Source organism: Brachypodium distachyon, chromosome 3 (genome assembly GCF_000005505.3).
Source record: "Brachypodium distachyon strain Bd21 chromosome 3, Brachypodium_distachyon_v3.0, whole genome shotgun sequence".
NCBI lineage: Eukaryota > Viridiplantae > Streptophyta > Magnoliopsida > Poales > Poaceae > Brachypodium > Brachypodium distachyon.
Window position 1 is genome coordinate 5,345,282 of NC_016133.3, and position 27,963 is coordinate 5,373,244.

Genomic DNA, 27,963 nt, shown 5'->3' on the forward strand with positions numbered 1-27,963 from the left:
TTTTTTTACGTCATTTATTATTAGAGAAGATCACAATTATCCCTCCAAATAGCTAGCATATGAGTCGCTCCCGCTCAAATTTGGACTAAAACAACAACAAAAATTAGGAACGAGACGAGTACAATGTTACTTTCTCTAGGATTACATGATTGAATCTACGGAATAGTTCATAACATTCCGAGTAGATAGCGGCAGCCACGCCTACCGAGATGCCGCCATCCCACGTAAGTTGTGAAACCAATAGCGTCAGCAGGCCTTGCGAAATTATGGTTTATTATGACAGATTAGTACAAAAATTATGGTTAAGTGAGAAAAAAATCCATAAGTCTGGTTTTCTGATACTAAACCTCCAAATGTAAGGGTTCCTAGACATTTACTCTTACATTTTTTTTAATGAAATTTCCCATATTGACATGTTATTACATGAATAGCATCCAAATCTGGAGGAACGCAAGCAATAGTTCGATGATTGAATGAAATTTCACAGATTGACATTTTATGACATGATTAGCACCCACAATATTTTTTCCTTCTAATTTGTGAAGCTAAATGCCTCTAGCGATAATGTTTGCGCCTGCACATGTTCACACAACATACGGCAATAACTGTGCAACGGATAAGTCAGGGCAAACAGTGACACCCAGAGTGATGTACTTTGAAAAATCCTCCGGTCACAGAAGTGCATTTTTGCACATGTTAACACAAGTACACTTTTGCATACGGAAAATACTTCGACATTCTAAAAAATCCTCCTGTCGTTAACAGGCAATGTGAACCTGTGGTGAGCGACACGTTCATAACACATGAAAAGAAACAATTAATCCACGATAATCCGGACTTCCAAAGGAACTGAGTTGCGTCCTCTCTTGTTTTCAACCCCACAATCTGCTGAGGAGACCCTTCTTTTCCTTTTTCATTCTGTTCTCAAGGTTCGGGAAGTCAATTGCGTTGTATGCCATATCAAGAACAATTGGGTTGCAGGGAACTGATTGGAAAGGGGGCGGAAATTGCGCAATGCGACTTGTTGCTTTGGTGTTTGGCTCACCAAGTGCGGATTCGTAGCTCTCTAGCATTTCAAGAAGGTATTTATTCTCCTGCAAAATATCAACTTGTCATCATCATTTATCTAAAGATGACCAAAACCTAGCTAGCCGCCTTAAAGCACATCACTTGCTGATAATACATTATCAATCTCTAGGTTACCAAAGGTCCCGGACAGCCCAAACAGCATTTTAATCAAAAGTAATAATGGCATAAATATCTGGGCTTATCCAATTACTTCTCTAAAAACAAATTCAGCTGAATAATCCAACATGGTGAGACTACCAATCTAAATACCAAACAGAAGAGACTGCAATCTTGTTAGACGTTTATGTGGACAAAATCCTTGTATAAAACACACCTTTCTTTTGTCGTCCCCAAGTGACATAGTTGAGACTCCTTTAGAAAGTTTTTCCGGCGCACTCTCATTCTCCATAATACCTGTTGCATGTTCTATGCAGCTATTGGATCTACAATTGTCAGATAGAGCCTTGAGATCTTGGATTAAGGCCTGTAAAATCAGCACATTTAACTTAGACCCAAGCACGTGCTTGACAGCCAAAAAAAAGACAAACACATTAACTAGTAACGAAATAGAATAAACTTAGGAGCCCCTTAGTAAAGCCCCAAAACTATGTTGGTTGAAGATCAAAAGCTTGATGCTATAGCAGACTCGCGAGGGTACCAACATAATACATGAACCAAATCATATTGACAACGATGGAGACACTGAAAACAATAATGAAAAAGACTGATTGGAGTTTAAAGCTACCAAATCCTTACGGAGAAAGTCTACATCACCCCCTGAAATATGAAACCAGGCATTCTGCCCCTGAAGTATCGATACCACTCAAATAACCCCCTGGAGTGGTTTAGGAGGCGGATGGCGTGGCTCAAGACAGATAGACTTATTCCAAATATTAATGATCATATAAGCGTTCCAAACACCCATGATTTTTTTCTCTAACAAGTCATTTATTCCGACATAGTATATAAGTACTGGCAGAATGGCAAACCTTGTCAGAACTGTTAGCCAGTTGTTGCAGTGCAGAATCAGTGAGAGAACGAGCATAACAGAATAATGCATATGCTTCAGCCCTTTTACCAGCTGAACTATATGACTTTGCCAAATAGAAACATCTGCACAATAATCCAAAACAGAACATGTGAGAATAACCACTAGCCATTATTACATGTAAACTTTCTTTGATATCAAATGAAACCTTGTTAACTAGCTGGGACATTTAACTAGCAACATTGGACATGCAAAGCACATTCGACTGACATAACTAAACAAAAAATTAGTGATCTCAACATTTACAAGTACAGTTTCTCTTTTTGTATATTTATTATTTTTACCTTGACTATTGTCGAGGTGGAACAAGACTAAAATCATATAATCATGCACAGTTTTAATTAAATATAAATATTAAAAGCACAAGAAGTTTTTAACATCAGAAAGTTTCATCTAAAATTAGAAAATATTTGAAAATTTCTTGCACTTGTACAACTCGAGAATAAGGACATAGAAGATTCTTCTAAATAAAAGAATAGCATGTACCCACTTTCAAAAAAAAAAGAATAGCATGTAAAAACTTAATCCTTAAACCGTGAAACAAACTGAGCTTAGGGTGTAATTAGGATGCAGCAACTGCAAGAGTGATTAGGGTAGGTCTTCTTTTTCCACAACCAGTGGATCAAGGATTATGAAACTGGATTTAAAATAATAAAAAATCAGATGGCCTAGATGAAAAGTATCCCATCCTAACTCTACTTTTTGAATTGGTACAGATATAGATGAATATCTTTGAAAATAAGTAAAATGGCATGGATGTCATGTGGCAAGCTATTAGTAGTATTTAGTAGATATGCATAAATGCAGCTGCCGTTCTGATAGCAAACAAGGGCTATAAACCAACAAAAACAAGTGAAAATCACAAGTAGTTCGTGAAAAGAGAAGCTGATTCTAAAAACAAATAAAAAAAAAAGTGGAACTGACCTCTCAGCTCGGAAAGCCAAACCTTTCAGCTCGTATTCCTGGAGAAAAGTGTTCTCTTCTTTGTTTTTATCCCTTCCTGAGCTAACTAAATCAGTTAGATCTGTTGTATTCTGCAAAGTAAAGAAGTTTTCACATCAGCTGAAGAGACTGAAGTACACAACTCTAGTAAGGCATGATATAAAGGGAACTTACTTGAATTAGCAGATCATATAGCCGAACAAGTTCTTCTGGCTTTGTAATTTTCTCATTCTTCTCATCTTGGTGCTTTGTAAATTTACTTTTCGCAATACTAACAAGTAACTGGTTACGTTCTATGGTCCTCAATCCTAAAACAGCACTAACAGCCTTGTCAAGACCATTCAAATCATCTCTTATATTCTCAGCATTGCCAGCAGAAGCCTGCATTTTGGCAAAGAAGTTAGAAGATGCATATTGGCAATTTTAGAACATGCATATATAAGAAGAAGCTTAAGAGAACAGTTAAAAACGCATGACTGAGATCTCTACTAGAAACTTTTGGTTGACGGACAAACTTTTTCATACCAAGTCATTGCGGATGCAGCCCCGGGCATCATGGTATGCAGAAAATAGTTTGTCAAAAATAGCCAGCTTTTTGTCTGCTGGAATCGATTCTTTGGCTGCACCATTTAAATCTCTCTCCAGCTGCTGAGCTGAATCATGTCACTAGATTAAAAAGAGATCCACAAGTAGAAAAGTGCAGATGAAGCAAGAATAATGTTTCAAAAATAATTATTTGGTCAATCTAATAAGACCAGAACAACCGACTATCTCTAGATGAAAGGCTTGCATCATGACACCTTGCAAATCACGTCTATAATATTCAGAAAACACAGACACAAACTATATAAATATCTATACCTTTCAAAATGGAGACACGTGTCTTTGCACTGCTGATTGGAAATCTTCGACCAAGCCAGTTAAACTCAGTCATAGAAGCTGCTTGCTGTGATCTTGTCTCAGATAATACAGCCTGCAAATATCAAAAGACGTCTGTAAGCAATAATTAAAGCCATATCCCAAAACTTGTCTAACAGTATCTTGATTAAAATAGCAGTTCCATTTTTGGATTATTTTTTTGTACTCCCTAGTAATATATTAAATATATTAAGGGGAGACAAAGGATCTTCCATGATTTGGCCTAGAAATACAGGAAAACAAAGCCCCGCCCACCTCCACCACCAAAAAAAATGCATGTCAAGTGTGTGAAGCTTAGAACACAAAAGCCAAACAATAATCGTTTGCCATGTATTTTGATATCCTGGTGATCTGCTTCATCATTGTACTAGTTCAAGGATACAACATTCACTAACACCCATTGTATCATACTTTGGGTGGACTGCAAGAGATGCCCACCATTTTTTAGCTGCAAACAAAATTATGTGGATTGCAGTGACCAAGAGCTTCAAAGTTCAAACATGAATGTGTCAACGGCATTCATGTTGCACACTGTGCAAAGATAAACAATGCACACATGATGCCTCTCTGACAAGGCAGGTGCACATGTCCCCTCCACTTGTACCTCCCACAAACAAACCAATAAAAACAAGAAAGTAAACCAATAGAAACCATGCATCTGTCAAAAGGTGTGTGGTCGAAAAATAAATCGCGTGTGCAGTGGAATGTGCAGTATTTGATAGTTTTGCAGTGACATACATAAAATTTAACATATCTTATATTTCTGAAGACTGGGTTTTATGGTGGATTCCAACAAAATATGTGGGCCCTTGACTGGTCCCTCAAAAGCTGTAGAGATATATGATATAGTAGTAAAAAAAGAAAATACCTCGATCTTAGCTTTAAAAAGGTCATAAGCAGGCCCCTCCTTTTCCATATCTAGGAGTTCATGTTCTTGTAAAGCGGATCCACCAAGTTTGCGTGAACAAAATCCAATCATAGGCTCCACTTCCTCGATGCGCTGACGGCATAAAAGTTGATTTTCTATACTTCCATACTTCCCAAGCTCCTCATATACAGTCCTGTGAGAAAAATACATAACACAATCACCATATATTGCTGCAAATTACTTATACAAAACACTTAATCAGTAGAACCAAGTGTCATGATATATCCAAACAGCAAGACAAAGGTATACATCCGAGATAATGGCCACAATCCACAGAGCCAAAACTTTGAGGAAACAGGCATCATCCACAAACCTGGTATTCTTAAAATTCATCATTGCTGCCTCTATATTCTTCTCTTGCTCAAAAAGCAAAGTTCCTTTCATATATGAAGCATATGCCTGTATAAAAAAAAGGAAAAATATATCAGGTCAATATAGCAAGGCTTCTGCTTGTACACTTGACATAACATTGTAAACTGAGCACTAAATCAAACAAAAGGTAGTAAAGAAATACACCTCAGCCTCCAATGATGTCCTGGAATCTCCTTTTATAGAACATAACTGTGAAAAGAGTGTCGCCCATTTGACTGCTTTCCGAAATCGACCCAACATGTAGATGCGCTGCCGTGCACTTGGACCGGCAGTTTTCTTTTCCATAGCATGACTCCATGCTCTCTCAGACATATAAAATACCACATGTAGAAACCTGCTCACGTGTTGAAATTGTTTCAATAAACAATTATTGAACAAACATTTGGCTAACCACATGCATTTTATGACATAACCAAGTCTAATAAACAAACATTTGGCTAGGGTAAGGGATTAACATTACTAATCAATATCACAGACATGTATTGTACACAACTACCAAACGCTAGCTGGAACCATCGCCGCCAGTACTAATTGTATAACTAACGGTAAACAAAGCAATGAAAAATTCTCACTACTCTGCAAGACACTGAATACATGTTGGCAATAACAGCAGAAGAAACATTCCAGTTCAAAAAAGGTCCATCTAAATTGCCAAAATTACTGAAATACTTGTTATGGTGGTGTGAGTATCCTACTATGTATTGTAAAGACATGTTATACCGCTCAACACATACTGCATCATAAAGTGTTTCATCTGCCATTTCAATGGTCCCTTTTTTCAACACTAGGGAAAGAGATATCGAAATGAAGTATGAACGAATGCAGCAGACCATATAGCAGATTATCTGGAGAAACACCACACCTCACATCTGTCACTGTGGACTCTGTTATGCTCCTCCTGGTATATTTACCACGGCCATGCAAAAACTTCAGAGACTTGTATAGCCTTCTCAGACGGGCAGTACAGTATCTCCTGCAAGTAATACTAAATCCTTCAGACAAAGAAGTGCGCACACCAAACACGAGGAGCTACATACTAATAAGTTATAAGCCAAAGGAGAATACTTTGGGCAAACAAATCATGCAACATCTGACAGGACAAAACTTCCCCCGTGTATCAGTACCAGAGAAACAGAGCAAGCATTGTAATTTGTAAAGCACAAATTTAAAAGGATGAGTTTCTAAACTAGATTAGATGTATGGATTCAGATAGACTACAGACCAAGTACGCAGCAGGGTTTATAATGATAGGACAATTTGAATCGTGGGGGAAGACAATTTGATGAAAACATTCCACCACAATTCACACATCTGAGCACATGACGGGATACCCAATCGATCTACACGCGTGGATCCCGCGAGGCGAGAATCATGGCAGCACGGGCACAATTGAGGAGAGAAAACAGGCGGCAGATCTGGGCGGGCGTCGAGTGGGGGTGGGGATCGGGAACCAGGACGCGCACCTGTACCGCGTGTAGTCTCCGTGGCGGAGGCCGTGCTGCATCTGCGCCTCCCTCATGAGTTCCAGCACTGCGAGGAGGAACAGAGACGGATCAGGGGACGCGAGGTGGGGGAGATCGAGTCGGGGGAGAGGGTGGATGAGGGAGGGGCGATGGAGAAGCGTACCGTTGATGGAGAACCTGACGGTACTCTTCTCCTCGGCCGCCGCTACGGAGTCGACTTCCATGTCCGACGGCTGCTGCGGCGGCGGCGGCGACTGGTTGGCGAGCTTCGACATGGCGGCGGGTATGGCTCCGTCGGGCGAGCTAGCGAGAGCCTTGTCGAAGCGATGTTTGTGCGGCGTCGGAGTTAGAATTGGGTCCACCAAAAGCCCCTCAGCAGAGAAGTGCGCGTCTGCGGGTTTTTCTTTTTCTTTTTTCTTTTTGAGAAACGCTATCGGTTTTGCTTAACAAGGTCTTTGCGAGTCAAAACCCTATATAAATCACAACAAAATTATTTAGCACCCCATGGATCACCTAAGAGGTACTCCTTCCGTCCCATAATTCTTGTCGCTGTTTTAGTACAAAGTATGGGACGGAGGGAGTCCGTGGTAGTCCATTGTATACATATAAATAGCATCGAGGTAGCGTAAAAATGTTCCTCTTTGGAATTGAGATTTATACATGGAGGTGACATCGGCGGTCGTCATTACCCGCATAAAGAGAATGGTCTTCTACTCACAATACAACCTCTTTAAAGTTGAACATCATATCATACTTAGCACAACATAGAGCGCGGTCATAAATTGGGGGAAGATATGATGCGAGTCTCCAAGCTTCAAGCCATTAAACGATGGAACATAGGTGACATCGTGTCGCTGTTAGCAACTTGACATCGTTGTGTGTTAATTACATGGCGCATCTAGTTTTTCTTTTGGTTAGAGAGTTCCTAATGTACGAAACTCACATATTTCTCAAAGGCTATATAGATGACTAGTTTGTGCTAAATGATCAGACTGCATGTTCTCGTAGATGGTGGCTAGCTCTAGACCTTTCCCTCTAAGGGTCAATTTGGTTCATATGATTGGTAAACGCGATAACTGGAAAAAGACGTGTGACTGCAATATCCACTTAAATCAAATGTTTTAGAAGAAAAATCTGCATTAGTCCTATAGGATTGTGATTAATTGCACCAAAGTTCTTTTGGTTGAACACAGAAAAAACAAGGAAGAGGTCTGAGACAAACGAAGAGGTTTGAGTCGATGGAAAAAAAATCTTTTTTCATGTGGGTTCTAAACCTACAAATCAGATGACCCATGTAGGAAAATATCGTAAGGATTCTGATTCTCCAAAACCCCTATGAATATCAAATAAAAAGAGTTTGAATGATGGTTTGCTATTCGACGAGGGTATATGTCAGTAAGTTATGGCTGACAGGCATTTGAGATGTGAGGTGCATATCCCAAATGGCTATGACGACAAACTGTTTGGTATGCAGAGCACATACCAAGTGACTCTTATTCTGAGGAATCTGATTGAAAATAGACGTTGTGTCCCAATCCACGAAGTAAAATGATAGCATTTTGTATCCATAAGTCTTTGTGGTCAAACTTCTCCAGCCGAGAGGTTGGAAGATGCCAAAGATACCAACTCCAGGATAAAAAAAAAATCATGTCTCTTTACTTACTAAATTAGTAAATTTCTACATTTTACTCTGGCAAGTAGTTTTCCTCGTCTCGCGTGTTAGATCTGTATGTTCTAGGTTTTACTCTTTTACATCACATAGCATAACTTATTTAGGGTTAAAATTAGAATGCCTCGTATTCACCGTCTATACTCTAATAGACATAGTTGATCTTTCAATAGTGCCGAGCCGTCATCCCTCTCAACATGAAGATTTGTCCAGTTCAAATTGGATGGACACGAGCATCACCCACAAGCTCTCAAGGTTCATTCCCCACGTGCATTTAGAGTCACAAATTCTCTCAATTTGTAAGATTGGTCATGAGTGACGCATATACTTGTTTAGTTAGGTAACCTAATACAACATAAACTTGATTTTATTGGTATTCCTTCCTCGACTGGCACAAGTGATGATAGAAAAACTTTAGTTTCTTTGATGGTGATGACATTGATTTATGTAGAAAGTATTTGCGAACAAATTTAAGCTCCATCAAATGCTGCAAGAATGTGAGCTCCGTTTGTGGATTTGCCTCTAAAGCGTGTGAATGTATTTACTTCTAAAAAATGTGAATGCTGCCCATTAGACCTGACATTCGGGCGGAGCCTTTTTCAAACCATGCCTTATTTTACTTAAATTTAAATTTAAAGAGTTCAAGTAGGAGTACTTGGGACAAATCTTCGTGTACGTGCAGCTTTTAGCATCTGCGCCGTGGGACCGCAATAAAGACAGCAAAATAGGCACGACAGAACATAAACAAAAAGAAAAGAAAAAACCCGATTACCTCGGCTTCATTACCGTCCTCCATTTCCCACGGCTTTTGCTCCCTGCCTCTCGCTCCTCCCCTCTTCTCTTCCCAACCAGAGTCCACCGCCTCCCTCCCTCCCGCTCGCCGCCCTCCCCGCCGGATTCCGCGGCTCGCGACGAGAGTCCCGAGCCCCGGTTCGCCGGCAACCGCGCCGGATCCGGCGGGCCCTCAGCGCGGCAGCGAGCCTCCCGCGCAGATCCGACGCGCGCGCGCGCCTTCGCTCGCAGGGAGTCCCGAGGATTCCTGCAGCTGTGGTGGGCCTGGGTTGCGTTCACACCGGTGGGCGGGGCGGAATTCGAAGAGGAGGAGCTGGGGCCGTGGGAGTCGGGCGGGCCGCGGGCGCGCTCAGCGTGAGCGCTTCGAGCCCCCCTCCCGCCCCCACCCCCACACGACCGGCGCGGCGCCGCGTAAGGACCCTACGCCGCCGACGCCATGATCGAGCAGTTCGTTAATTTCGTCATCCGGCCGCCTAGGTACCCCTACCTCCCGCATGTTGCTTTTCCTGTTTGGTAGTACAAATTGCCATGACGTTGCATTCGCATGCGACCTTGTTATTGTACTAAGTTGGAACAATGTGGGTGGAATCAAAGCGAATGTTCGGTACACATGCAACATCAGGTCCGAACGGTTGTTATTTTCAAAATGCTCGTGCGTGTAATTCCCTGCCATGTTAATTGTACCGATGGTCAACTTTGGAAGTTTCACTTAGGCAGTTGGTTCAGTTAGTCGTACATAATGGTACATTGTCACCTGATTATTTTGTTGGCTCGTTGTGAATTCGTACTATTATGTACTGTACCATTTAAGCTAGAGTTAGGTTCAATGCAGTGCTCACGACAGTTGTCATTTATGTATAATTGTATCTGTACAGGCATCTTGTGTACCCATATAACATTAAGAAGTAATTTTAACCTCCTGAGAAACTTACGGAGGAGGGACATCGAGATAAATGGTAGGCTGTTGCACCATCTTTGGTGTTGGTTGTGAAGTTTATTAATTTCATGTGCATCCTTTTGGAAGCTACCTTTAAGGTTTAGCTTTGTTGGGAGAAGGATTGTTGGTGAATAATTATTCCCTTATATGGGATGGGCTGCGCATCCTGCATGGCGATGACCAAGTCAACATATAGTCAAGAAAATTCAACAACAGTCAACAAAGTCAATACCAGCCAAAGGAAGAATCAAGCAAACAAACAAATAAAAAAAGAATGGCCTAGGTGAACGAAGTCCACCATGCACCAGTGGCGTAGCCAGGATGGTCCAGTAGGCACAAAAATATTGGGTGGTCCAATTGACATAAACAAATTGAGCTTCACAACATCAGGCGTCCTTCCCTGCCTTTGCCTAGTGCATAATGCATGCCGTTGGTCGCCTGTGTGCCGCGCCACTGAGCTCTCTGCTCGCTAGGGTTCGGAATTTGAGAGCGGAAGAACGTCCGCGTTTGAGTACTCGAGTCGGAAAGGGTGCGATCAGGATTAGCGATCATACGGCTTGTACAAGAAAACGTACACCAGGATGTGGAGGAGGCCGATGACACAATGAGATATTGATATGGACAAGACATCTAGCCTTGGGTGGACCATAAACCACCTCCTCATCCTTAAGCCCCGATGGAATCACACACCAAGCTTTACCCCCCCCCCCCCCCCCCCACCAAATAACACACACACATGGCATGCGAGTATCTGACCATTTACCCTCACCTGGAATACAAACTAATGGGAGAGGCCTAGAGCTCCAAGTGAGCCATAGTCTTGCGATACGGAAAGACCATGGCATGTGGGTATGTGACCATTCACTTGAGTCGAGAAGTCGACGTGGTTCGGGAGGCTTGGAACGCAACACCCTCAACAATTCTCCTAACATAGGACTAGCTAGCAACGTGACCGGATCTATTAAAAAACATCGTGGTGTCTATGTTGCAATGTTGTTAAGGGTATGATGACCTTTGCTACAAGGCCACTGTACGAACAATTAACACCTTACGTTCTTAACCCTTGAGCATCAACACCCCCCTAATCCTAGTGCTGTCTCACGACTACATCAAGGACGCATATAGTTTGTTCTACAGTATCAATTCAAACCAAGGCATGTCTCTTCATTCTTCTCATTTAAATCTGAGAATCTTATAATAGATGTTGAGTTAGACCATCAGTGTCATGTGTATCTTAGGTTGCAAAGGTAAGTTTTACAGTCATTGACTTGTGAGTTGTGGTTTTGCATTGCACAAGCACGTCTTGACGTGTTCATTGCTAGGTTTGTAACATCAAATATGTTAGGCATGAATACCCGTACCTGATCTGATGGGATTGAGTGGTTGCTAATATGCAGGTCAGAGTATAATCCAGATCAGTATTTATGGGAGACCGAGTTTATCCTCGCAGGACGAAGGTACAAACGACTAGATTTGGAGGCAAGTAGGGTGACCAATTACCGAGGTTTCTTCTGTCTTTCATTTGATAATGAGAAGTGACACAACTGTGAATGTCTTTTCTAACCTTATTGCTATACTTTAACCTGGCAGCTTACAAATGCAAGGGGCCATACCTTAAAATGCAGCCACTATGTTCCTGCTTTTATTCCGGAAAATACTGCCCTTCCGTGTGTGATCTACTGCCATGGAAATAGGTACCTACCTTGCGTGCTCACTGCTAGCATATGTTGGCACATTATAGGGCACTTCTTTGTTCTAGCATTCTGATTATATGTAACTTGCTTTAATATGCATTTGTAAGACTTTGGAAACTGCCACATTGGATTAATATTACAATTTATAAATATTGGCATGTCCTCTTTTTACGTGCTAATATAACAAGCTTTTTCTCTTAACTCAATGCAGTGGATGCAGAGCAGATGCAAACGAAGCAGCTGTAATACTTCTTCCTTCAAACATTACAGTTTTCACACTTGACTTTTCCGGGTCAGGTCTATCAGATGGGGATTATGTTAGCCTTGGTTGGCACGAGGTATACATCTAGTATCAGTTTTGGTCTTGTGCATTCATATTTTGGTGGCCACGTTGTTCTGAAATTCACAATAATTTACTTCTAGAAAGAGGATCTCAAATCCGTGGTCTCATTTCTCCGTACCAATAAGCAAGTTTCCCGTATAGGCCTTTGGGGGCGATCGATGGGTGCTGTTACAAGGTACTTTCTGGATTGGATACACTGTGCTCCTTCGCGATGTATTTCATTTCAGCAATTCAATATTTTTAGAATCGCAAGTCATTAGATTGTTATTGAACAAAATTATGTGCGTTCGATTGATTCCTGGTTCTTCCATTTAACTCTTTGATTGAGATGTTTAAGAACGTCTTCAGGCTTTAAGTTCATGCTATATATAATTGTAATACAGCCTACTGTATGGAGCAGAAGATCCCTCAATTGCTGCCATGGTATTGGATAGTGCTTTCACCAACTTGCATGGATTGATGTTGGAACTCGTGGATGTTTACAAAATCAGAGTTCCTAAATTCACGGTATGTGCATCTTCTGCAGAATCTGTTGCTTTCTCACCATTTTTAAAAGTATATCCTGGAAATGCTGGAAGGTACATTGCTTTAATATGTAGGAAATCATGACTTATCATTGTGGTTATTTCTTGTTTCCCTTGGAAAATAACTTTGTACCATTTGAGTTTAGTTTGGACACACGAATCTATTCACCATCTGATTGCAACTTGCAAAAGGTTGTGACAACCGACAAGTTATCTTGTTGCACTCCTACTGAAATATAATTTCCAGACACTCAACTTTAACACACAAGTGACGAGTCAATAGGACTGTGTCTTTCCTATATTTTGAGCTTTCACTTATACTATTGAGTTAGTAGATGAATCTATGTGCACAGTTGCTCAATGTTATGTATGGAAGGATGGCATGGGCTTACCCACAAACAAAGTCCATTTACTTGATTGCCAATGCAGTTTCAAGCGTGTCCATCTGCACTGTCCAGCAGGGCGTAGCAATAGGGTGGCCAGGACCACCCTGGGATTTTGCCATCAGCCCATATATCCTGGGATTTTGACCTCAGCCCATATGGCCATATACCCTCAGGGTGGTCGTGGAGATTTCTGTCGACCAGCACAAGTGCTCAACACAGCGACGCCCATCACCTCCATCGCTGGTGTCCTCTGCGGCCATCTCCCGCCCATCCTCCTGTGTCACATCCATGGCCACTGTTGTTCCACTCTGCTGCCCGGTTTCCTCTGCAGCCACCGCATCCAGGTCATATACATTGCTCCTGTTCTTGGAGCCACCGACATCTTTTCCTGCTATTTGGACAAGATCACGAGCAGCCACATCCATCCATCTGTGTGTGTGCGCGCGTGCACATGCTTTCTCAATCTCTTCTTCACGCTCTTGCACAGTAGAGATGCGTGCTTTGATGAGAGCACACATATGTGTGTTTGTCTACTTCATAGATCCATTGGTCTGGCGGGCTTGTGCGGAGAGCCACCGCAATCACAATGCGCCATACAAAAGCTGGTGGCCTATGGCCTTTACTGGCAGCCGCAATGCCCACATAAATTGCTCTCGAGCACCGTAAGCATATGGTGGGCTGCCGCAACCCAACCTGCTTGCATCCCTAAGAAGGATACTGTGTGTATTGGACACTGAGATGTGGTGAAGTTCCTTAATGCATTCTTGCTAACATAAACATTTCCCAAATCTTTGTGTGTTGCTGTAATTGCATAGCGTTAATGATTTGGTCTATCTTTTCAGGTTAAGATGGCTGTACAGTACATGCGACGAGTCATTCAGAAAAGAGCCAAGTTTGACATAATGGACCTTAATGTTATAAAGGTGCACGATATAAACTATACCTTGTCACAATATAGTTTGACATATCAAAACCTTACTTTAAGAACAATGTTTTAGAACTTAACTCGGGGAAGATAAAAGGCATTTTGCCACTGTGTATCATGAAACATGATCATTTTGCAATATCGTACCCATGCATGGCTCACTGCATGTGTTAGTGACCCATAAGGTGGCAATGTCATAAGGTGTTAGTTGTAGTTTGTTGCTTTATGCAATTTGGATGAACCACATCATCAGATTGTGCAACTGGCATTTTCCAGTTCAGCAAGGATAATGTGTAACTACTGATTAACAAATTTCAATCAAAACTCAGGAAATCACTTCTTTTTTTTTTCCTTTGCTTGGTATTGGCACAAATGTCTTGTACATCATTTGAATTTGGTCTGGACAGCACTATAGGGGATACGGTGTAATTTAGCAAATTGAGCAAACTCAGAAAAATCAATCATTAGAATTTTTCATCTTGCCTAGATTCTGTCCAAATTTTCATATGCATTATTTTTAATTTGTCTGAACAGCACTGGATTAGATCTTGCACTGTCTGTTTTCCTAAAGCTGTCAGCCCAACAGACCAAACGTGATTGACTTGTTATTGCTGGGATTTGAATGGCAAGACCTTCTGCAGTACTCTAGTAGTGTAGATTATTCACCCTTGACATCTCAAGTGTTATGGGTTTTGTTTAATTCCAGTAACCTCTAAATTGCATGCTTATTTCAGACTGCAACTAACTTTAGTGTTGTTCTTTTTAACCAGCTAGCTCCCAAGACATTTATTCCTGCATTATTTGGACATGGTTTGAATGACATGTTTATTCAGCCTCACCACTGTGATCGTATTCACCAAGCATACGGGGTAAATGCATACATAGCTTGCTTTATAAAGTTTCACTGGCAAATAGATGTCACGTTGCATCTAACAAATAATATAGGGACTGCGGGTCAACTTCTCTTGCTGAAGCGCAAGGTAGTCATTTTCTAACACATGTGTTTCTGTGCAGGGGGATAAAAGTATAGTAAAATTTGAGGGTGACCATAATTCCCCAAGGCCTCAATCATATTATGATTCAGTTTCGATATTTTTTTATAACACTCTTCGCCCTCCTCAGTTGCCTCATGCATGCTCAAATAAGCTAAATATGGGTGCTTTTAAAGTTGGTGCCATGACCAATGAGGTAAAATTCATGAAACATTCACTTCATAACTTAATATATTCTTTTGTCTGGTATGAAGTACTTCCAAGAAAATCACCTTTGTTTTTGGTTGCTTTTTTTACCTCAGTGTTTGTTCTTTGATATCATCAATGGTCTGCGGGCAGCTAAAGCAGATGCAGGCAGTTCAACAACCGATACACATGGAATTCGAAATGGTCTGACACAGTCCCCTTCACATCTTGCAAGTTATAACTAGGTCTTGTTCACTAACTTTTTTTTTCAGCTACAACTTCAGTAGTTGAATTGCTGTCGGAGAGCGCAAATCAGTTGTCCATTAAGAATGAGGATGACTTGGTAGGTTTGTTAATGATATGTTCGTGTCTGATTTGAAAGACCCTTTCCTGATACATTTCCATGAAATGCAGGATTTCCTTTTAGATGCGAATCATAACCTCTCGGGTATGGATGGTGATAGTGCAGGATCGCATTTGCCGGTAAATTATATAAATTGTTTAGCTACCATTAATTTTGCAGCTAAGTCCATTGTTATTTCCATCTAATTCATCTTTTAAGTTCTAACCATCCATTGAGGTCATTTTCTGTTATTGGCCTTGTCCTGCATCTGAGTTACTTCATTGTATGAAATGCTGATCAGTGGAGTACTGATATGGGTGGTCGGTACTCATACAGATCTTCAAACCATTTGCCTACATTCCATGCACCATTTGATGAATTTCCTGAATCATGACAGATTCCCTGCTGTAAAATAGTTCATCCTGTAAGCTCTCTGGTGGTAATAACTAATAAGTGTCACTTCTTGAATAGGATAAAACGAGTAGGCACAACGAGGAGTCCTTCTCATACACAAGCTCCAACAGAGAAAGTTGGGGCAGATGTTCATCTTTAGGGGCGGCCAGCGATGGGTCACCCCCGGGAGGCACCAATGACAAGCACCAGGTAGTACATTGCTCGAGCTGCTTCCCTTCCAACCTCATCTAATTGACTCAAAAAGAAGAAGATTCCCTCCTGACCTGTAATCCTCTTGGCAGAACATGACGGTGCAGGCTCTGGCCACACCGCTGAGGCTGGAAAAGAGGAAATCTGTCAAGTCGTCGCCGCCCCCTAAGAGCAAGGAGAAGAAGATCCACGCGCTGTGGAAGAAGCTGAAGCGTGAGAAGGAGGAGATGGGGGACAGTCTCTCCCAGCGCCTGAGGATGTGCCTGGGGCAGTCCCGGCACAAGCGAACCCACTCGTCTGGACAGTGAACTATACTCACCCAGCTTTGGTCTAACCCCCCGACCCGACAACACGCCCTGCTGCTGATCAACTGACGCCAACATCCTGACCACCGACACGACGCCGAGTTGAAGCTGACGCTAGGTGAATACGTACTTATACATGCGTGTTTGTATGTAATTTTAGTGCCACGTCTCTCGTGTGATCCGGCTGCGCGGATCAAAGGTTGTGTGTGAGCTTTGGCCGGGCACTGTATCTGTTGTATGCCCATGGATCATCGCTCTTCCGTCTCTCCTGGCTCGCTGTTGTATTTTCTCGTTGCCGCTCCGGATGTTGTAAAGTTGCCGATGCCTGTTTGGCGAAATGAAAGAAGGGATGCGGTGTTGCATTGCTTTTAGTTTGCTAGTCATCTGCCGTTCTGTGTTTCATTCATTCGGTGTCTCATGGACGTAGGCGCATTTTCTGCTCTGCTCAGATAATGATCGTGATCAGACCGCTGGGTACTGGCTTTAAAGTGGTAGTACTAGTAAAAACATCAATCAAACTCTGCCGTGCTACGGTCAGAAGCAACAAACATTGATCTCGAAAAGGGACTGCAAAATTTTCTTAAAACTCACCTCAAGTAACCTCTCTTCTATTGGATCAACAGCCAGCCATTTTTACTATTTTAAGTGCTTGAGATTGAGAAACAAAAACATACAAACGACTGAAGAGAACTAGCGAAGTGTTGAAAATACAACCTAGAAAATCCAAAAGTTCCATACCGTTGTTTGAACGGCACATTATCAACTTAAGAAAATGTACGTTTGCAAATTGCAATCTACAACATTGTTAACAACAAACTGTCACATGTAGATGCAATGCACGCTTGGCATGTGCTATCATGGGAACTTTACTTGCACCAAATTTGCTTACTCCGTATTTTTCTTCCAAAACATGCCACAGGCACAGAAATATACACGTGGTGGTACTCAAGTTCCAGAAATTTTGGAACGCGAAAACCAGTTCCTTTTTCTTCGGTTTCATTAGTCGCACAAGCACATACATACTTGATACACGTGCTGGTCTAAAACTGCGCACTCGCCATCGCCAGTCGGCCGGCCTGACACGGCCACGTGTCGGCCCGAGCACGAGTCGCGGGCCGCGCGGCCCAAACGGCCCGCCTAACCCGCACACCGCCCGGCCACCATGCATCCCCCTTCCGCCTCCCTCCTCCCTCCATTCCAGTTCCATTCCATCCAGGCATCCGCGCCCGAGCTCCCATTCCCCTCATCGGTTCGGAATCCCCCCGCGCGCGGCCCATCTCGGCGATCGATCTCTCCTCCCCCTCCTCCCGCCCGCCCGCACGATCGATCCCCGGAAGCGCTTCCTTCTCGCGCTGCTGTTCCGATCGATGCATTGAGCTCCTCCTGCCCAGGCAAGCCCGTTTGATTTGCGTCATCTTTCCACCCTCATTTGATTAACTTGTGTCGAAGTTTGGTGCAATGTCAACGTTATGGGTCGCGGTGGGGGTAACGGTGTGGACGTGCGGATTTGTCGATTTGTCTGGGGTGGATTTGGTGGCCTAGCGGGGTCTTTGTTAAATTGTCTTGTCATTGGTTCTTTGCCTAATAATAATTGCCTTCCGCATTATAATTTATTTTATGCAGTTTTTTAATCGGCTCAAAAGTACTCCCATTATTCATTGTTCATACTCTGTTTCCTTTAATTTGAAAATTTTAATAGTACTAGTATAATTGTTTATGCAAGCGCTTTGTTGATATGGCCTAATTTGGTTCCTGTAATTCGTGTTGGCTGAGGCATTCAACTTTTGATATGTGCATGATACCGACAAGCGAAAATGATGGCATGATTGATGTAAAGGTGTGAATCATGATGCGCGTGACAAGGCAATCGAACCAAAATGTAATCATCACTCATAAATACTGCTGGAATATTGATAATTAGGTAGAGATATCCTACTTTAGGAGACTAAGTAGAGCTAGAGATTATATATGCTTTCTTGGCCTCCACTGACCTTATGCTGCAATCCAAGCAAGTTGGCAACGTTATTGTTTTCCTAGCCACCTTCAATTTCGCTGATGGCCGTCAAGTAACATCTCAAGCACCGTTGTTGTTTGTTCTCATTGTATCTGCTTTCGCTCTTAGTCTCTTCATCACTTTTGTTTCTAAATCATGATATTCCCAATGAACTTTCGATGTTCCAAAGGCATAACTTTGACCATAAACGTTAAAATATTACTGTCTAAACAATGTATTCCATTTCCAGCAGCTGGCAGCATTGCGTTAAAGTATTGTATTTCCAACTATAGGAGACTATGCCTAGTTCTTAGTGTCACTTCTAGAAGAGCTTTGTTCATCGCAGTTCGTTAATCGATTAACTTATACTAATATTTAGTATATTAGCTTTCTTTGTTTAATGATGAAATTCAATGTAGCTTTCTAGTGTCTGCTTCTATCATTATAGTATTGGTGGCTCATGGAGTTGCCAGCTTAGTGGATGTGTGGAACATCCTCCAAGTAAGGGTAGCTGCTTATGCACAAGCTCTCATCTCAAGCATATTATGTACGTTTCCAGGTAAAAGGTTTCTACCACTTTTACAAAATTGAGCAATTTGCTGAAATGGGGGGTGTCATTGGAAGGGGAGACTCCCCTAGGCACGGTTCACCAGCATCAAAGTTAGAGCAGAAGATGGTCGAAGCCATGCAGCAGAGGGCGCAACAAGGGACTACCATGAAATCCTTCAATAGTGTCATCATGAAGTTCCCTAAAATTGATGAGAGTCTGAGAAAATGCAGGATTATCTTTCAACAATTTGGTGAGTACTCTACCCCTCCCGCCTTCCCTGCCTGTGCAGGTTCCAAACCTCAAGGGAAATGCTGTATGTTGAGTCTCTAGTTGTACTTGGAGTAATTTTTCTTTCCTCTATTACATAGTGATTTCGTTTGCAAATTTTGTCATTGATTGTTGAGTTTATGAATTATCCCTTTCCTTTTGATGCTTTAACAAATATTGTAATGTATTTCTGCAGATGAAGATTCAAATGGTGAAATAGATCAAGAAGAACTGAAGCATTGTTTCCAAAAGCTGGATATCTCATTCACAGATGAGGAGATAAAAGATCTATTTGAGGCATGTGACATTTATGAGCACATGGGCATGAAGTTCAATGAGTTCATTGTCTTCCTGTGCCTTGTTTATCTTCTCAACGATCCAGCTGTGTCAGAAGCAGTATCCTTTGTGCTTTGATATAGAAAATACTCCTACCTTTTGAGTTTTTGCTGTCATTTGTGCAAATTAGACTTCTTTTAATACCGGAAGCACATGCGAGCTATAATTAGGAAGCTATAAAGGTGCAACCAATTCATATAAGCAACATCAATTTTCTCCATTATAAACAAAATCTGAATGTGAATATTTTTTATTGGCAAGATACAGTATGATTGCGCTTGAAGCTAATGGTTGGTAGTTGGTGCACTAACATATACTAGTACTCTTGCAGAAATGAATTCCTATGTTTTTCGTGCAATACATTGATATATCAGTATAGGGACTAGGGGCTGGAGCTATTTCAGAAGTGCCTCAGATCGGGTTATTCTGTGAAGATGTAAATTATCTACGGAGTAGTTTGCAACAAAACCTGTTTAAAAATTGTCCAGGGGATACAGTTTCTTTCTTGAACATCTTTTGGTCATTATAGATAGAGATATAAGGGCAATTATGTAGATATGTCTATTCATGTGTTCTATTTTATGAGGAGACTTGTTATGTCCTTGATGTGTTTGCTTTAGAGAAAAAGAATGGGACTGGGTAACCTTGAGCCAACTTTTGAGACGCTGGTTGATTCATTTGTATTCTTGGATAAGAACAAAGATGGATATGTCAGTAAGAATGAGGTAATAGAAGCGATAAATGAGACCACTGCAGGAGAACGGTCTTCTGGGCGCATAGGTGTGAAAAGATTTGGTGAGTTATCTGATCTCCCCTGTGGCATCGTCTTGAATTTTGTAAAAAAATTGAAGCATTATACAAAGTCTCGTACTTTTCTGTTTGGTTTATTTTAGGTATCTCAACTAAAATTATAAAACTAGATAAATGATAATTAGCTTTAGGCATCCTATGTTGCTACAACATCATTTTTAGAGGCCTCTCTGCGGAAAAAAATTCTCGAACAGGCCTCTCTGCAATTGAAGAAAGTATTTATAGAAAGTATATCTGCTGGTGAAAACAACTGTGGCACACCCTTATGTAGTTGCTTTGAATGTCAGTGTGAAATAATAGACGGGCAACCTTTGAACGTTGGTTGAAAAGTATAATCACATACATGTATAGGTCTCAAGCTATTGCCACTTCTAAATTGTTTTGGCATGTTGGTGCCAACCCTGAGCAGTAGGGATGCTTGCAAGTTTTTTCCCTTCATGCTTTGCATTTGGAGGATCTTTGTTTCATTGCAACTACTGCCTGGAGGTTGGTGATTAGGAATTTAGGGTGTAGCAAATTAGTGGTATTACTTATTCCTGTCCATATTACAGGAGTTTATTTGTTTATGTTGACCATTAAGTTTACTCTTTGGTGGTTTCAGAGGAAATGGACTGGGACAAGAATGGAACGGTGACCTTCAAGGAGTTTCTCTTTGCTTTTACTCGCTGGGTGGGGCTCGACGAGAATGAAGACGACGAAGATGATGAATGAGCGCAACTGAAGATTAGCCATTCTGAATAGGCCTCCAGCAGCTTTTCTACTAAGATAATCAAAGAGTAGTTTCCTTATGTTCATTGGTGCCTTGCAAATTATGCCTGTTTATGTTCGATTGAACCAGTTGTCTGACAGAATTTAGCGATAAAAGATTGCTTTGCTGGTGTCTGATTATAGATACCATGCCATTCAAAAATCTGTACGCTCTCCGATACTGGAACACGCAAAAATGTAAATCTGAAAAGAGGTGTTGGTTCTTTCCATCGAAGTTGAATATTTGTTTCTTTTCTGAAGACGGTCGCTGAGCTCTGTTACTGCTCCGGCCTCACAAAGTACAATTGCAACTGCAAGGATATTACCACGGATTCTCTAACTTGCTCCATGGTGACTTTGGGCATTGACACGTGAGCCCTTCAGCCATGGGTCCCACGTGACAGTGACCCAAAGTCACTCTAAAGTATGGCAGAGGATCTGTGCAAATTTATTATACTACATGCAATTCAGAAAGAGCAATACTGTTCCCTCAAAGTATTAGCACGGATCGCGCCGCTTTTTCCATTGCCCGTTTCGTACAAAATGTGAGTACTGAATGTTTTATTTTTTTGCGAAGTACTGAATGGCTTCTCGAAAAGAAAAAAAAGTACTGAATGGCTTCTCGATTGATAGGCTCCCAGTTGACAAGGATACAGAACCCAAGCCAAAGGATTCATAATCCTAGGTGAAGGATTGGGACGAGAGATTAGGTTTATCGTAAATTGTCCAAAACCATCACCATTAAACCCAAGTTACAAGCCTATAACATAACCACCCATCCTCATGTCCATTCCCAAATCTACCGTCAGGTACATAAAAATGCGCACCGTTGCAGAATGCATTCTCTACCGCACCTCGAAAAGAAGGTGACGGTTCAGATATGCCAAATCGGCCCTAACGAGGTGTGTCTCACCGTGAAAATCGTTGTTAGAAAGAACTTCGAGCCGCAATGGGTGTCTTTTGCAACAATTTGCCACAAGAGAGGAGGTTTTTGAGAAAAAGAAAACATAAAGAGTGGTAGTTATGCCGTAGGTCGTGTTCAGTTGTGGTGATTTTGAGAAAAGTGTGGGTAGATATACTTGGTCGTTGTTCTTGGACTGGGCTACATGTAGGCATAAGATAAACTGTGATTTTTGTAAGTCTGTGTCTCTGAAAATATTGTTTTATTTTTATTTTCCGCAAGAAAATTTCCATTTTCTTACTTTGTTTTCAAAAAATAATTGAGGCAAACAAGTGGAAAGATTCAAATCTATTTTTGCACTTGACAGGCAATAGAAAAAGGCAATGTATCTTGCACAAATCTTGGTTCAATGCAAACTCGCAAACTTTCATCATATGTCATTAAATCTGCAACATGCGTTCCCGATGAGAGTGAAAATCAAAGGTAAGATAATATAAAATACTCCATCCGTCTTATATTAAGTGACGAAATATTACATGTGTCTAGATGTCTTTTAAGTATAAATATATTCATATTTGAGCAAATTTGAGTATAAATAAATAAAACGATTTATATGGAAAACAGGGTGTTATGATCCCAACCTTTGATCATCCCCACGCGTTTTAATATCATTTCCGTACGGATGGGCTTACCGACCGTGCCACGTGGAGCAGCTGGCAGGAGAGGGAGAGATAAAGAGAGATCTGATCGTCTGAGGGAGGAGTCAGGCAGGTAGCCCTGAAGAATCCTGTTGCAGGCAGCCAGAAGAGGCAAGATCCGAGGTAGGTAAACCCTGCAAATTCTTTCTTGATTTCTCCATCTATGGTTTCATTTGATTTGATCCCACTAGAAAAGCGATTCCGTTTCTACCCCTTTGATGGATCTCGTAGTCGGATTAAGTCGAGGAATAGTCCATTTCTTGTTTGATTGACTGCTTCCTTCCTTGGGTCGGTGGATTCCGCAAATCAATCTGTTTGACTGACTCCGGAAGGAAAATTTTCTGTCTTCACGATCCTCAATTGAGTTGAGATGGGGCGTCTTGTGAGGTGTCCATTACTGATGCACCACTGTTGTTGGGATGCATCTATGCAGGGTTAGCAGCTAAGATGAGCGGAGGACATAGTGATGCTGGGACGCCTTCTTCCTCAGGTATCCACCAGGAGCTTTTGTTTTAGATCAAAGAGCATTCTCATTCATTACGAGACAGGCTTACATTCATGCCTGATGCATGACGATGAAAAAGTTTGGGACTGTATTTATCCAGTTACATAAAGGATTTGCAGGGTTTACCGACCTCGATGGAGTAGAGGTAGTTTGATGTGCAAGTCAGCAAGTGGTCTTTATAAGATTCCAGAAAGATCTAGCATAAGGAAATGCATCATTTCCGAACAAAGTTAGAGAGAATTAGAAAAATAGTTATCAAACATGCACAATCTTGTGATCTGATTAAAAAAAAGTCTAACTTAGAATTTTGTGAATGGAACTAGTCATTTTGCATCAATATATACCGATGCTAGTTGATAATTTTGAGTGTTAGCCATTAAGATAAAATCAGCTCACTGATCTTGGACTGCGAACTCAAATTCCACTTTTGCGTTGCAGGTAAGATGGCAAAGTTGAAGGAGTTGTTGCACAGAAGCGAAAATCGTATTTGCGCTGACTGCAGTGCACCAGATCCCAAATGGGCGTGAGTGTTTGCACTATTCACTGTCCAACACGATGTTTTAACCAGCTGATGATAACTGTAACTAGCTAGCCTAATTCTCATAATTTTTTGTTCTTTATACCTATCCTTTTTGGTTCGGGCAATGCTTTTGCAGAAGGAAAATATACTAGCAGCATATTTAGCGCAATAATCAAGTTCACAGATTCTTAAAAAATAAAACCAGACCACAATTTGCTGTGCAGATTTATTGTTTTTACTTTTCTCAGCTGATGTTTCCTTGCAAATAACTGATTATTTCCTTATAGGTCGGCTAATATTGGAGTATTTATATGTCTAAAATGTTCTGGCGTTCACAGAAGCCTTGGTACGCATATCTCAAAGGTTTAACTGCCTGCAACCCAATAACAGTTTTATGCAATTTTTATTTTCACTTAAAGAAATCAGTTGTGTGAGTAAGTGTTTCTGTAGCTTTAACTAGTAACATTGCAAAGTATTGCTTGCAAGCAGCAGTGCATCATGTAACATATAACTACTGGATGGAAGACACTTGTCTTCATTTCCATATATCACCTTTTGAGCACATCCACCGCTATGATCACGATGGGAATGCTCGATTATTTTTTCTATTCTTGATGGAAATGAACCAATCTACGTGAAATGTATGTGTTCGAAACACATCCCAAGTGAACCGTTTACTTGACCCAGGTCCTGTCAGTGACACTAGATAAGTGGACTGATGATCAAGTTGACTCCATGGTTGAAGCTGGCGGAAATTCTCACGCCAATGCAATCTATGAGGCCTTCCTCCCACAGGGCCACTGCAAGCCGCATCCAGATTCTAACCAGGAAGAGCGGCAAAATTTCATCAGGTATTTCCTCTCCTTTCTAAGCTACAACCAAATTATTATTCAGTTTATCCGTTGCAGTTCCAGTTTGTTCGCCTAGCAATTTTTATACGATTGATCAAATGGTGCATTGTGAACGAGCCCTTGGCATAATGGTTTAAGGGAACAACTCTAGTAGCACTCATCGGGTCCTGAGTTCCACTACCAATGGGAACGAATTTCAGGCTGGGGTTAAAAAATCCCCTCGTCTGCCCCATGCTTTAAGCACAGACCTAAGGCCCGCCCGTTCTCACACAGGCTTCGGTGCTACTGTGTATGGTGTGGGGCATTCATGAACTCCGTATATTACTACCACTAGTATCCACTAGGCATTGCTGAGACAGGCAAATTCTCAATGTCCCAGGTCAAAATATGAGCTCCAAGAATTTCTGGAGCCAAGCTTACGGATTGTTGCTGATCATCCTAGTGATGCCGGAAAACACACAGCCTCTGATAGCTCCAAGAGTGAGGCAAGGCTGCGCCAAGATTTCAAATTAGCATAATCTCTTCTTAGTTTCTTAGGATGTTACACAAGTGACATGGTTCCTCTATACAGATTGGCATGGTTGAGTTCATCGGAATACTGAATGTCAAAGTCATTGGAGGCACCAAATTAGCTATCAGGGATATGTCGAGCAGCGACCCTTATGTCATCTTGACACTTGGGCACCAGGTGATTGTACTTGTCCAGTGAACAATAACTCCAAATCGCTAATTGCAAAGTTATTCTGTTTCATCAAATTTGATCATAGGAGCCATTATTGTATGCAGAGAGCACAGACTTCAGTGATCAAAGGGAACCTGAACCCAGTATGGAATGAAGAACTCAAGTTCTCCGTTCCTCAGCAATATGGGTCTCTGAAGTTGGTAAGGATCACCTCAAGATAATTTACCATTAAGAAACCAACAAAAAATATGGCATGTTCATCTGACAATGACACGTCCATTCTCTGATCAACTGTTGATAAGAAAAGTTTGGTGTCTGATTCCCTCTTGACAATAACCAGCAAGTGTTGGACCATGACATGGTGTCCAAGGACGACGTGATGGGGGAGGCTGAGATCGACCTGCAACCAATGATCAACGCGGCAGCGGTGTTCGGTGACCCTGAGCTGCTGGGAGACATGCAGATCGGCCGGTGGCTCAAGTCGGCGGACAATGCGCTTACAGAGGACAGCGCCGTGATGGTCACCGGCGGCATGGTGAAGCAGGAGGTCTCCCTGAAGCTGCAGCGCACCGAGTCCGGGGAGGTGGCACTGGAGATGCAGTGGATACCTCTAAACATGTAGAGAACTCGGATGTGTATTCCAAACCTCTGCAAAGATGATTTTAGCAGATTTTGCATCGTATTTTTTTGGAGACATTTTGCTATGGTTCACAGCAAAAGGTTGCCGTGATTTGATTTGAACTATCCTGGCAGCATCTATTTTGAGATATTTCAGTAAAGACTCTGAAGATGTTGTGGCATGCAAGTTAAACTGTTTAAAAACAAGATGATTTTTGTGGATTATGAATCATTTCTCGCAAGTTGCAACTTGCAAGAGTCTGATTTAATAAAAATCTGTCCATTTGTCATGGCTGGAATTCTGATCAATTAATTCCGGATCCTACCTTCCTTGTACCTGCACCAGAAACATTCAGATAGAACAATGAAATATTTAGTTTTTGGGAGGACAATTTAAGCCTTTCCAACTTGTAGCCGTCGTAGCAATTGGATCCACGAAAGTCCCGGTATTGCTTAGAGCAACAAAATATTTAGAGCTCTCTACTTAAAGATTCAAAATTGAATCCTTGCGACGAGCGTGTGCAGCATATGCAAAAATCAGGTGGTTCTTAGCACCTGGTTCCTACCTTAGCATGGTGGTGCTAAGATTTTTTTTGAAGAACTGGTTTTTGTGCAGGCACTCTGGATGAATTGGTTCAACCACAAGAAACCAACTACCTGAATTATGCTTCTGACAGGACAATTCATTATGGCCTTGTCCTGTACTTGTGATGGGTGAACGCGGTTTGTGGTACTTTTTCAACAAGTGCCAGTTCCGTCCGTGACAGATGTGTATATTCATGGTTGCTCTGACTTGTACAAGGATCGATGATCGATCACTTTTTGTCAGTCTCGACTAACTGTTTGTAGGAGGTTTGTGATGATGCAGTGTTACGGAAATACATGCTCGAACACATGGTCACTAATTCTGTTACCCAAGCAGCTTGGAAAGTGAGAGAAGTGCGTATTTGGTGAGATTTTGTCGACTTCATAGTACAAGTAAAATGGACTGCCCCACATGCATACCTATAAAATAAGTGAAGTAAATTCCACAAAACCACCGTTTTTGCGATAGTCGTCTCATCGAGTCCTAATTTTCGCTAATTTATTCACAGAACTACATATTTTCGAACAATCTGTCTCAAGTAGTCTAAAACAACGGTATAAGCATGTTTGGCAGGATTTTTTATAGGTGGCCCGCACTGACACATCAGCGTAAACCCGACCCGACACGCGGAACAAGAAGCGGGCAGACGAGGGTAACGGGTCAGGTTTACAAGGCTAACATGCAGTTAGATGTGAATCCTCAGCCACAACTGGTCATCCATGCATCTACTACTACTCGACTCGTAGCGATACATCAGCTGCCATCCTCCTCGTGCGAAGCGGTAGAGCGGGCAGAGGCGGCTGAGCTGGAGCCACCGGAAGAAATCCAGGTTTTGATAAAGCAATTCCACATAAACCCATCGCAGCGCGAAGAAGCCAGCCCATGTTTTGAGATAAAGGAATATAATCAACGTGACGCTGCCTGCACGTAATCAAGCTATCTTGGGCTTTGCGTGTGCACTTGCTTGCCTGCCAGGCTGCCGCATGCCAAGATCGATCAAGAAGGGAATAAGAATAGAGCTCTTTTACGGTACCCCTTGGTTTAATACGTACCGTTTATTTGTTCGGATTTAATGGTCTGCATGATCTGATACTCCATCATTAATCTCACGGAGTATCGAGTCAAAAATCACCAGAGTACCTTGACTTGGAGGGCAGTTTGGTCTTTTCCCATGCTGAATACTTGTTTGCAATTATTAAAAAAAATCACAAAAGCTTCCTGCAACCTAACGTAGCCGCCGTCGTCTTAAAAAGGGGCCTCCCTTAAAAAGAGAGGAGAATCCAGTGGCCGCACCGAGCGAGCGAACGAGGTTGCGGCCGCGATTGGGCCGCCGCGCCCAGAAAGAGGGATGAGGCCGCCGCGCTGCCTGGAGGAAAAGGGAGCAGCAGCAAACTGCGGCAAGGAAGAAATTGGTCGATGGCACATTACAAAGAACTAGCACCTCACCGAATCAAAACTTAA

The 27,963-nt window shown here is 41.8% G+C and overlaps 4 protein-coding genes across 9 annotated transcripts; 3 read left to right on the forward strand and 1 right to left on the reverse strand.

The window, feature by feature from the left end:
* Positions 1 to 602: 602 nt before the first annotated feature.
* LOC100830023 (signal recognition particle subunit SRP68) lies at positions 603 to 7,099 on the reverse strand. Its single transcript, XM_003571221.4, has 13 exons — positions 6,903 to 7,099; positions 6,740 to 6,806; positions 6,139 to 6,249; positions 5,421 to 5,610; positions 5,218 to 5,303; positions 4,845 to 5,037; positions 3,920 to 4,031; positions 3,584 to 3,711; positions 3,233 to 3,439; positions 3,041 to 3,150; positions 2,058 to 2,181; positions 1,403 to 1,552; positions 603 to 1,094 (listed from the first exon to the last, which is right to left on the reverse strand). The coding sequence occupies exons 1-13, from the start codon at positions 7,012 to 7,014 to the stop codon at positions 873 to 875; spliced, it is 1,812 nt and encodes a 603-aa protein (XP_003571269.1). The 5' UTR covers positions 7,015 to 7,099; the 3' UTR covers positions 603 to 872.
* Positions 7,100 to 9,209: 2,110 nt separating this feature from the next.
* On the forward strand, positions 9,210 to 16,809 carry LOC100830635. Of its 2 annotated transcripts, none has more exons than XM_010235681.3 (14): positions 9,210 to 9,677; positions 11,535 to 11,616; positions 11,728 to 11,831; positions 12,043 to 12,169; positions 12,255 to 12,349; positions 12,558 to 12,681; positions 13,927 to 14,007; positions 14,780 to 14,878; positions 15,024 to 15,197; positions 15,304 to 15,391; positions 15,472 to 15,530; positions 15,602 to 15,670; positions 16,002 to 16,133; positions 16,226 to 16,809. In XM_010235681.3, the coding sequence occupies exons 1-14, from the start codon at positions 9,637 to 9,639 to the stop codon at positions 16,439 to 16,441; spliced, it is 1,491 nt and encodes a 496-aa protein (XP_010233983.1). In that variant the 5' UTR covers positions 9,210 to 9,636; the 3' UTR covers positions 16,442 to 16,809. The 2 variants fall into 2 exon arrangements, with proteins under 2 accessions (XP_010233983.1, XP_003571271.1); XM_003571223.4 differs by having other exon boundaries at positions 9,211 to 9,677; positions 15,460 to 15,530.
* An 821-nt stretch (positions 16,810 to 17,630) lies between these two features.
* Positions 17,631 to 21,160, forward strand: LOC100832463 (probable calcium-binding protein CML21). 4 transcript variants are annotated; one of them, XM_010235682.3, is made up of 5 exons: positions 17,631 to 17,829; positions 18,991 to 19,231; positions 19,445 to 19,644; positions 20,205 to 20,379; positions 20,996 to 21,160. In XM_010235682.3, exons 2-5 carry the CDS (start codon positions 19,036 to 19,038, stop codon positions 21,103 to 21,105), a joined length of 681 nt encoding a protein of 226 aa, XP_010233984.1. In that variant the 5' UTR covers positions 17,631 to 17,829; positions 18,991 to 19,035; the 3' UTR covers positions 21,106 to 21,160. The 4 variants fall into 4 exon arrangements, with proteins under 4 accessions (XP_010233984.1, XP_024317290.1, XP_003571276.1 ...); XM_024461522.1 differs by lacking the exon at positions 17,631 to 17,829 and adding an exon at positions 18,023 to 18,317; XM_003571228.4 differs by lacking the exon at positions 17,631 to 17,829 and adding an exon at positions 18,351 to 18,504.
* A 1,551-nt stretch (positions 21,161 to 22,711) lies between these two features.
* Positions 22,712 to 26,145, forward strand: LOC100826243 (ADP-ribosylation factor GTPase-activating protein AGD12). Of its 2 annotated transcripts, none has more exons than XM_010235683.2 (9): positions 22,712 to 22,863; positions 23,174 to 23,230; positions 23,684 to 23,768; positions 24,053 to 24,128; positions 24,453 to 24,616; positions 24,996 to 25,101; positions 25,188 to 25,304; positions 25,403 to 25,498; positions 25,639 to 26,145. In XM_010235683.2, the coding sequence occupies exons 2-9, from the start codon at positions 23,188 to 23,190 to the stop codon at positions 25,918 to 25,920; spliced, it is 969 nt and encodes a 322-aa protein (XP_010233985.1). In that variant the 5' UTR covers positions 22,712 to 22,863; positions 23,174 to 23,187; the 3' UTR covers positions 25,921 to 26,145. The 2 variants fall into 2 exon arrangements, with proteins under 2 accessions (XP_010233985.1, XP_010233986.1); XM_010235684.3 differs by having other exon boundaries at positions 22,730 to 22,867.
* The last annotated feature ends 1,818 nt before the right edge of the window (positions 26,146 to 27,963 follow it).